At 38.6% G+C, this 11,142-nt stretch overlaps 1 protein-coding gene across 2 annotated transcripts in view; it reads right to left on the minus strand.

Annotated features, from left to right (window-relative positions):
- Nucleotides 1-948: 948 nt before the first annotated feature.
- Nucleotides 949-11,142, minus strand: part of LOC101572854 (protein SGT1 homolog) — a 48,260-nt gene continuing 38,066 nt past the window's right edge. The window contains exons 11-14 of one of the 2 annotated variants that reach the window (XM_023700157.1): nt 8,140-8,230; nt 6,767-6,948; nt 5,831-5,862; nt 966-1,079 (exon numbers count right to left, since the gene is read on the minus strand). In XM_023700157.1, the coding sequence (XP_023555925.1) occupies nt 1,055-1,079; nt 5,831-5,862; nt 6,767-6,948; nt 8,140-8,230 (330 nt within the window). In that variant the 3' untranslated portion in view covers nt 966-1,054. Of the gene's footprint in view, nt 1,080-5,830; nt 5,863-6,766; nt 6,949-8,139; nt 8,231-11,142 lie in introns of both variants that reach the window. The other variant, XM_004640256.2, reaches the window with a different exon arrangement.

Consider the following 11,142-nt stretch of genomic DNA (forward strand, 5'->3'; position numbering starts at 1 on the left):
TTTTTTGGTGCACGAATTTAGAAGTTAGAACCAAAATATCAGTAAAATTACAAATTATAAAAATTATCCATAGCAAGAACTAAATGGCAACTTGCTTTGATAATTTCTCAAAGTTCTCCTTAAAAGCTTAAGAAAAAGGTAAATATATAGAATTTCGTAGAAAAGTAGTTATAACTTCATTCAAAACAGTTTTTCAAAGCAAATACTGTTGTTGTCTTTTTTTTTTTTTTTTTTTTTTTTTTGTACCAGGGATCAAACTCAGGACCTCACACTTGCCAGGCAAGCACTTATGCAACTGAGCCACCTCCCCGGCTAAAAGCAAACTTTAGTATTCACTAAAGTTGCAAAATTTATGTTCAACTTAAGCTGCCAGGTCTAGTAAATTATTAATGGACAACTGCAACAAAAATGGCAATAATGTGCCGTCCAGATAGCTCATTGGATTAAAGTACCTATTTAGGCAGATGCAGGGACCCGGGTTCAATCCCCAGTGTGCCATGCCAGCCTTGCCCCTGGGGCATGCTGAGATGGTGATTGAGACTGGGTGTGGCAGTGCATGCCTATAATTCCAGTGCTTTGGAAGCTGAAAAACAGTAAGGATCACTACAAGTCTGATCTGTGTAGTGAGATCCTATAGACTTTGTAGACCCTGTACTAAACACAAAAAAGGCAACAATCTAAGTTATGCCATTTAAAGATTTTTCCACTCCCACAACTACACAGATCTAATCTGTCTCGTAGCAAATCATATTTCATTCAGTATCAGCACATCTGACTGAAATCCTTCAGGGCAGAAATGATAAAAATGTAACCTTCATTTTTCATTAGACTGAATAAGTGAAGGAAAATAATTTCTACAGCACAAATATATAAAGAGGTATCAATTATCTTCAAAAAAGATGTTTTCAAAATTCAAGAATGTAACATCAATACACAAAGGTGAATATGTGCAATACAGTGACAGCAAATTAATTTATTTAGTATTTTTTCCATTCCATATCATCAGGAGGGTTGATTTCAACTTTCCTTTTACCTACATCAGACCAGTTTGTACTCAAAACTGTACCACCAGATTCCATCTGCAATAAAAAACAAAACAAAAAAAAAGCACGTTAATTTCTGGATACTATAAAACCAAAAAAGAATATGTTCCTTAAAAATGTTCTAATCTGAGTCCCAAGTATAGGGTTAGTATGTGCTTCAAATAAATTCAGAATAGTTCTCTAATTTAATCTTAAAACACTCCAGAAAGGTTAAGTTTCAAAAACTACAAAAAGGAAACTCCAGGATATTTTTGTAGGTGCATCATGACACTGCCATATTAAGTACCATGCTCTCCTCTGCTAACCAGCATATAGCTACATGTGGAAAAACACATTCAACTGAAAATGAAATGGACTCCCCCTCAAAATTACATTTTATCATTTTGCTAAAGATAGTAAAGACCAAGCAAAACAGTATCTGTTAAAACACTCTTAAGGGCTCCTACTTAAAGATCCTCTGTATATATTCAAGTTTACTCTAAAATAAAAATTTTTTAAATCAAAGTGGGCAGGAATATAGTGACCAGCACCAGCCTGGCAAGCTCCAGGTCCTGGGTTCAATTCCTGGTACAAAAAGGAAAAATCAAGGTATTGGTACAAAAAAGAAAAAACAAGGTATGTACACACATGTACACAAATTCAGTGTCTCAGTGAATTTACCTATCATCTACTGAACATACCACCCACCAACAACACTACCATACTCATAGTCATGTTCCAGGCACATAATGATGCTTTAAACAGTCACAAAATGTACATACAATACTGGCACAGTAAGATTATAATGGAGTTAAAAATTCTTATCTTCTACTATGTCTTAGCCATTGTACATTATCACATGATATATTACTTATGCCTCTATGGTGATGTTGGTCCAAAGAAACAAACAGTATTTCCAGTCATACTGAAAATATAGTACATACAATTACATATAGCACACAACACTTGGTAACAAACAGCTATTACAGATTTATACATTTACTAAATTTTTAAATTTTAACAAGGGATGGTTGGTCAAATAGCTTAGCAGATTAAAGTACCTGGTTAGGTAGACACAGGGGGCAGAGGTTCGATCCTCTGCCTGCCGTGCCAACCCCACCCCCAGGGCACCCTGAGACAGGGTGATCAAGACTGGGTGTGGTAGCACATGCCTGTAATCCCAGCTCTCTGGGAAGCTGAACACAGGTGGATCACTACCAGTCCGATCTACTAGTGTGACCCTGTAGGCCTTTACTAAAAATTACAAAAAAAAAAAAATTTATCTAGGGCTGGCAAGATAGCTCAGTGACATAAAGCACCTGCTTAAGCAAGCTTAGGCAGGCGCAGGGGACCATGGGTGATCCCCAGCACAGCATGCAGTGCCAGCCCTGCCCGAAGGGTGGGCTGAGCTGGCCAAAAAAAACTTAACTAGACTTTTAAGTAGTTTACTACAAAAGAATAGAGCACATTACACTTGCAGCAGCCGAATAGCAAAGTCATAGGCTCAGTTCTCACACAATTAATATGGTACATTAGCTGATTGACCTGTACCATATAAATACACTCAATGTTGCATAATAATGTAAATCACTGAAAGACACATTTACTACTCAGAACCTGTCTCCTTTTAAAGTAACTCACAACTACATACTGAAAAACAAAACACTTCTGGGCATTTGTTGGCTTGATGAAATGAAAACTCATTTTCTGAATTAAATTACAGCAAAGAAAATGTGATTAGGACTTAAATATTTTTGCAGTGTTACTATCAAATACAAAATATTATCTACTCTATTTTGTGTGTGTGTGTGGTACCAGGGATCAAACCCAAGACCTTGCACTTGCCAGGCAAGTGCTTATTCCGCTGAGCTATTACCCTGGCCCTACCTACTCTACTCTTACATTATTTCAATGTCATCCTGAGTTCTCTGTCAAACTCCCTCACATGAGTTTCTCGGCATTGGATGCTCTGTGATTCTTTACATTCTTTATTCTCTAAACAGCAAATGTCACCATGTTTCAGTAGCCTTCTTTGACCCTCAGATCAGGACTCTATACTCTTATGTTATGTCTAATCATAGTTACTATTAAAATGGTATGTATCACACTGCACTGTTGCAATTTAAGAGGTTGTCTTCTTATATCCACTTGCTATCCTTGACAGGAACTGGAGAGCTCTTCAAGGAATATATCTTCCTATAATCTTTTGGTATCCATGGAAGATGGGTTCAAGGCACTGCCATTCCATACCAAAATCTGCAAGGACTCCAGTTGCTCACATAAATTAGTATAGTACCTACATACAGCCTATGACTATCCTCCCATATACCCTTAAGTCATCTCTAGAGTATGTATAATACCTAAAACATAAATGTTACATAATTACTATACTGATCAAAGAATGACAAGAAAAACAAACTGTTCTTCTGTCTGCTCAATACATATCCAATTTTCCCCCTAATATTTTAGATGCACAACTGGTTGAATTTGTGAATACAGAACCTATAGGTAAATGTATATTATAGTTCTAAGCAGAGTGCCGTGGTATATGGTAGGCATCAAATAAAATTAGTGAATTAAATGTAGCAATACTACATAGTAAAACATCTTTCAGAAGGCCTTTCGTTAAACTGAGCGGCTATATTCATTATTAACACTAGTTTTCTCTATGGTAGGCATCAAATTAGTGAATTAAATGTGACTGTTAGTTGAATGGCAAGGGTGAGGAACTTTGCTTTGAGGAGAAAGCTGCAGAGCCCCATGTTCCAGAATGGAGGCAGCGGCCACACCAGATTCCAGAATGGAGGCAGCGGCCACACCAGATTCCAGAATGGAGGCGGCGGCCACATCAGATTGCAAAATGGCGCTGACATAGAAAATTTGTTTCTCAGAATCAGAATCAGAATGCTCAGCAATCCAGGCACTAGACCCATACAGCCAAGAGAGAGGAAACCCTGGCTTCTGCTCCAGCTGGCAGCAGCCCTTGGCATCATCCATGTAGCCTTGGTGGTTGTAGGTGCATGAGGAATGCAGGTGTTCTGAGGTTCAGAAGGCTTCCGCCCAGATTTCAGATGACAGCCTGGGAAGCCAGGCACTGTGCCCCTGAGAGAGCAGTGTGTGAAGCTGTGAATGAAAAGCCTACTCAGTGGAAACCTCAGAAGTTTGAAAAAGCCAGGAATGTGGATGGTCTAAGAAAAGCTGCAAAAAGAGAGCAAAGCAGGCCTGAGAGAAAAGCCATAGGAGCTACCCCCAGAAGTGACTTAGGGGAGGAGCCACGTAAGGTTCACTACTCATCACAGGGTGCTTTGAATGGTCCACAGGGAACTACAGGACTTAACATTTGCCCTTCTGGACTTTGGCCTTGTTTTGGTCCCAACTGTTTGTATCCAGCTGTATACACCTTTTGGAATGCCAATGTTTATCTTGTGCCTGTGAATGTTAGAAGTGTTTTTCATTTGTAGAGGGGCTTATTTACAACTAAGAGTTTGCCTTAGATCTTGGAAGCTTGTGACTTGGACTTTTCAGTGTTGCTGAAACTGGTAGGACTTTGGCAACTCTTAGAGATGGACTAAAATGTTTTTTGCATAAACAGTTGTGCATGAGTCTTTGGAAGGCCAGGGGTAACATGTCATGGTTCTAATGTAATGCAATGTTCAATTTGTAAAATGTGTGTAAGCAAGTCTGTGTACCTGGAAATTGGCTTTAAAAAGTAAATGTCTAGTTGCCAAGTTGACAAGGGGTGGATTGTGTTAGTTGATACATTATGTCAACTTGGCTGAATCAGCTCCAGCAGTTCTCAGCATGGGGGCCTAGCCTGGCAGATGGGCAGGGCCCAGGAATTGAGAAAGGCAGGAAGCTGCCCTGCCTGGTTTCCTGCTGCCCTCCCCGCCTTCGCAGGGAAGTCTGTCTTTGGAGGAGCTTGACTTTTGCAGCCGGGGGCCACTTTGGAGGAGCTCCAATCTCCACTGTGGAGCGCTGGTCTTTGCAGTCAGCTCTGAAGGAAGAGAAAGGCTTGATGGACGCCACCACAGCTGCTGCTCCTCCTCTGCTCTTCACTGTTTTCTGCCGCATGAACTGCTGTTGTTTGCCTTGGAGCCAGCAGAATATGGACTGAACCCTCCAGTAACTGTGAGCTAAATAAACCTTTCCTTCCTTCATTTTGAGTGTCAGGTATTTGTCCCAGCAAGGAGTAAAAAGTAACCAAGACAGTGACAATTACATAATAAAACATCCTTCAGTTATAAACTGAAAGGTTATATTCATTGATAACACTATTTTTCCCTCTATCTCCTCATATAGTATAATTTTAGCATTTTTTCCTCTTTTGTATATGTTTTTCTTATCTAAAGTAGACTGTGAGATCACAGAGTCTATTTTGTTTTCTCAAAGACAAAAGCCAGCCCATGGTATGTTCTTTTCCAGAAAACAGAAGCAAGCCATGGTAAAGTCAGTATTTCTACACACATAGCTTATTTTATGAGTATGTACAGTTCACCTGCAATCATCAAAGTTTCCATATGAAAACCAATTCAGACTCTGCAATGCATTTTAGATTTAACATGTTGTTACTTTGTTAGCACACTTTTAGAGGTCAACAGTAGGTCTTTCCTTTTGGAACAACTGAGTAGATATGTTTTTCTTATCTACTCAGTCAACACCAAATAATCTAAAAAGGTATACAGTGATGAACGGTTATTAAAATCTCTGAGCTCTAGGTCTAATTCAGGTAGTATACATGCCGCCCTAGCAAGACTGAATTTTCCTAATCAGCAAAGAAATTATTAAATGAATGTATAATTAATGCACACCTTCTAGTAGCCAAATATTTGGGGCAATCATTCTAGAACGTAAAAAATAGAAACTCATTCAGCTACTATGACAGATTCAACGAAGATAACTCCCTTATGAGTCACTAATTCCCATATAAATCACTATACCATTGGTATTTCTTATCTTTCCAACTTCAAACTCATTAAACATCAAAATACTATGTATGAGAATAAGCCACTCGTTTTTCATCTTTTCAGTCAATTTTCAATACTATTTCTTTTTAGGGGGAGTATGTGATGAGTTACAAAGTTATATGTAAATAATTTACTGTGCTTACCTCTCTGTAATCCTACTTCCTTATGAAACCACAAGGAGGCACAATGTACCTTAGAAAAGCCAACAATAGATAAAAAATGTGCTCACATAAGTCAAAGTGAAGGTCAGCTTGTTCCGGGTTGTAAAAAATGACAAGGTTGTTTGCCAAACAGGATGTGGTTTTTAGCTTTTAAACCTTTTTACTTCTAAGGTTCGTCGCCGTTTTTGTCCTCTCCTGCGTGAGTATGGTCAAGTGGTCCTAGGTCCGGTAATAAAGGCTCATACTTAAATTTTATTTTTTGGATTCTAGTCTGGTTTCTATGTTGAATATCCATAATGGAGTACAAGACACTGAATTCGGGACCATGGCACTGAGGTACGTCCCTAGACCTTTTTTTTGAAATAGGGCCTTGCTAAATCACCCAGGCTGGGCTCAAACATGTTATCCTCCAGAATTCTGGGATTATAGTCATATATTCCAACTTCTTCTGCAATTACTCTAAGTTTACAAAAAGTAAAAAATGTTCAGACAAAGCCTTTTCAAAAAGGTCTCTTGGCTATAATATATATATAATTTGACCTCAAATTACCTATTTATACTTTCTTTAAACATCTGAAATTCACTACTAGAATATTAAAAATAAACCTTATGTTCTTACAAATGATTTGTTCATGGCACGTTTGACTTCATCAGAGCCATCTGAATAGATCTGCTGAAATAACTTGTTTAAAGCTGCATCTCCCTCCAGCTTCTCATTCTTCTCTTCTTCTTTGATCTCACCAACCAATTTATCCCAATTTCTTGTATAATGAGACGAAGATGGATATAAGTTCTTTACATCTAAGAAGTGAAAATGTCAGAGGCAATTAATCAACATATTTTGATTACATCAATAATAAACTTTGTAACCATAGTGCACAAAACAGCCTACCAGCCAAATGAGTAGAAATTTCATGTCTGCAATAAGTCTTTTTGATACACAAATAACTTAGATTTACAATTCTAAAAGCCAAATCAGCATAATTTAAATTCCATGACTTCCTCTTTGAGTAAAATAACTCAAACCATAACTATAACTCCTTATACATTACATAAGACTATACAGAAACAGATTTCTGGGGCCAGGGAGATGGCTCAATGGAATAAGCACTTCCTTGGCAAGAGGAAGGGCCCAAGTTCAATCATCGGTCCCCCCCAAAAAAAAGAAACAGATTTCTTATATTAGTAACACAGGACACTAGATGAATACAGAAACTTTCATATTTTAAAAAAATTATAAAGATGAAACACAAAACAAGATGACAAAATACAAATTTTTAAAAGAATGCTTCATGAAATTTCTCTTGTAAATATTTTAATGCTAAAAATGTAGCTTTCTGAGGTACTTTTTTCTTCCTGTATTTTCTAAGAGTTTTGTTTTGTTTATTTTTTTTATTTTTATTTTTTTCCTGGAACCGGGGATTTAACTCAGGCCCTTGAGTTTGCCAGGGAAGCGCTTATTCTACTGAGCCATCTCCCCGGCCCCTTTCTTCCTGTATTTTAGGGAAGGGTCTACAGGGGGTTCAGGATCTCACTACTAGATCGGACTCGTAGTGATCTGCCTGTTTACAGCCTCCCAAGAGCTGGGACTAAAAGTGTGCCACTACACCCAGTCTCAATGTCTGTCTCAGCGCATCCTGGGGCAGGGCCAGCACAGCAGGCCCAGGAATTGAACCCTGGGTCCCTGTGCCTGCTTGCAGACGCTTTAATCCATTGAGCTATTTGGCCAGCCCTCTGAGGTACTTGTAAGTTCTCTTTCTGAAGAGAAAAAAAATTGAAAATATAATCACCCATGCCATATCACAAGACTCTACCTCTATCCATATTCAAAAGAAAGGCTACTTTGTATTCATTACAGAGAAACTTTACTATATTTAAGTATCTTATCTTAGAAATATAAATAATGCAAGTAGAAAGAATACTCAGTACTATTTAATTTCAACTACTCAACACAGTATGAATTTAAAAGTTTGTCAAGGCTAGAAAACAAACCTGCTAGGAACTGTCTGGATGTGGGCACATCTCCTTGTCCCTCTAGCTTTTCCCATCTTACAGCCTCTGTCTTTTTCATTTTAATTTCAATCTGGAGGAAACACCAAATAATATCCATTATCTAATGTGAAATACATAAAACAGGGAAAATGCAATTTTCTTAAATCATCGAAGTTTTATTAAGAAAAGTGTTTTTGACAGTTTGCTTGAATAAGGTTAATTTTTTTATCTTTTATTTATTTATTTGGTACAGGGTCTTGTTACGCAGCTCAAACTCATATTGAGAATCCTCTTGTTTCAGCCTCCCCAGAGCTGGGATTACAGGCATGTGCAACCATGCCCAGGTTCTGGTGGCTAGGGAATCAAACCCAGGTCCTTGCACTTGCCAGGCAGGTGCGTAGGCCACCAAGCAATCTCCCCAGCCCTATATAAGGTTCAATTTGAAGAATTATGAAACATTTATTTTGTTTTTGTTAAAATTCACCATTCAAAAAACATAACCATTATATACACTAAAGTTTTCTTAAAAATTTTTATTTTTATTAGTACATGTTTTACATAATGATTACATTAATCATGGGGAGTTGGTACATGCACATAGTACATCTTAATTATTCCTACATCCCCTCACCCTGCCTGCTCCATCTCTTTGTCCTAGTCCCATTTACAAAACAAAACCCAAAAGCTTATTTTTCTTCTAAAGCAATACTCTCTATGTCTTAGACACTGCTGCTTAAAGGCTGACACATATCAATAAAGACCAAACGATGCCACTAGACATCCTGCAATGCAGATAAACCCCTAAAACAAAACTGTCCCTCCCAAATGTCGTAACATCAGCACTGAGAAAGCCTGTTCAATAAGATTCACATGTAATTTAATGTGCTTTAGAGTAATCTGTTCTACTGTACAAAAATAACTAATGCTAATAGTTTTACAATTCAACAAAATAATGGCATATTAAAAGTACCTTTTTGAAATGCTTGGAACGAGACCCAGTCCTAGCCCGGTCCCGTGAATGTGTGGAGAGCTTCCTGCTACCCTGCGCCGGCGGGACCAGTCCCAGCCCAGGCGCAGCATAGGCAGGACCCTCTCCCACCCCCTCGGGCCGTTCCCCACCACTCCACCTTACCTCCCCCACCCCTCCCGCTGAGTAGGAATTTCTGCCGAGTTCCAGGAACCCCCAGACCCAATCCTAGCCCAGGTCCGCAGCGGGAAGGAGCTGAGCACAGCAGCCATACCTAAACAACTAAAAAATACCACGACCCCAAAATTTAAAGACCCAACCCAGAAATGGGCATCCGAGATGAACACACACTTCTCAGAGGAAGAAATTAAAGAAGCGAATAAATATATGAAAAAATGCTCCACATCACTAGCCATTCGTGTAATGCAAATTAAAACAACATTAAGATATCATCTCACCCCAGAAGGAATGGCTATCATAAAGAAATCAAGCAACAACAATTGTTGTAGAGCCTGTGGCGAAAAAGGAACCCTTCTCCACTGCTGGTGGGAATGTAGACTGGTGCAACCGTTACAGAAATCAGTGTGGAGACTCCTTAAAAAAGTTGGACTGGATATCCCATTTCAACCAGCTATTCTGCTACTGGGAATTTTCCTGGAGGATCTAAAAACATCATAACATAGGGATTTATGTGTGCCTATGTTTATAGCAGCACAATTTGTGATAGCCAAATCTTGGAAACAACCAAGATGCCCATCACTTGAGGAATGGTTGAAAAAGATGTGGTATTTTTACACAATGGAGTATTACTCAGCTATAAAGAACGATAAACTAGAAGCCTTTCTATTGAAGTGGATGCCACTTGAAGATATACTCATACGTGAAATAAACCAGACACACATGTGTAAATATCCTAGTTTCCCTAGTATAAGAACTCAAAAGAAGAAATACAAATGGAAAGGTATAATATAAGTAAAAGGAAAGCAAGATCTCAAGGACTAAGAGAAGGAAAGAAGAAGAGTTAGGAAACATGACAATGACAAGCCATAGTGTTATATGTACAAGATGGGCAAGGCAATGATCCTGAGAATCTTCAGAAGATTTTTTAATCTAGCAGTTAATTGGAAAGATTCTCACCCAGACTAACTATATATATCGATACCTGTGATCTAAGTAACTGCACTGAAGATGGTAATCTGTAATAGTAGTTTCATGCTTGAAGTGCCTGTCATTCTGGTCTTCTGAATACAGGCTGCTTATCATGACATGCCAGTTGCTGCTGTGCTGTCTCTCAGGTAGGTCAATGTTCAAAAAGGGGGTGGTGAATGAAGGCAAGAGACAGAAAAAGGAATGTTGTGGGGCTGTCCTGCTTCAAGGTTGTACATGGTTTGATTTTTGGACTTATGTGTAAACACAAGAATTACATAATTCTAATTTTTGTTTTTGTTTTTGTTTTGCGGAACCAGGGATTGAACTCAGGCCCTTGCACTTGTCAGGGAAGCGCTTATTCTACTGAGCCATTTCCCCAGCCCCTATATTCTAATTTTTAAATGTTTTTTCATCATATTCTGTAGGGACTTAAAGATCAACATATCAATACCTGATGAACAATACCTGTTCCATGTTATGCCTAAGATGTTTGATATTCACACAGATAGTGAGTTTAAGCTTAACAGCCTAGCTTGTATGGTAATAACAATAAGCTTGTCTTCTGGAGGGTTAACAACCCATGTTTGCAGACCAAAATTAGATAAAAAGGAGGGCTGCAAGGAAAGCCAACATTTTGGTCCTAGCCTTCCAAGGTCAATTAAGACTCAGGACATATGAGAACTTGTACTGTAAGTCACGTAACTCGGTAGTATCCCAAATTTTCTGATCAAAGAGATTATGGGGCCAAAGAGAAAAGTGATCGATGATGTAGAGCATGCCTAAGGGAGTCACACGGAGAGAAAACATTCTCTCAGGCTTTCACAGAGAGTACACTGGCCAAGCAATGGCCGTGACTCATCCACATGGCTGACACTGACAAAGGTTCT

The sequence above is a fragment of the Octodon degus genome, unplaced genomic scaffold (assembly GCF_000260255.1).
Source record: "Octodon degus isolate 3935 unplaced genomic scaffold, OctDeg1.0 scaffold00122, whole genome shotgun sequence".
In the NCBI taxonomy this organism is placed as follows: domain Eukaryota; kingdom Metazoa; phylum Chordata; class Mammalia; order Rodentia; family Octodontidae; genus Octodon; species Octodon degus.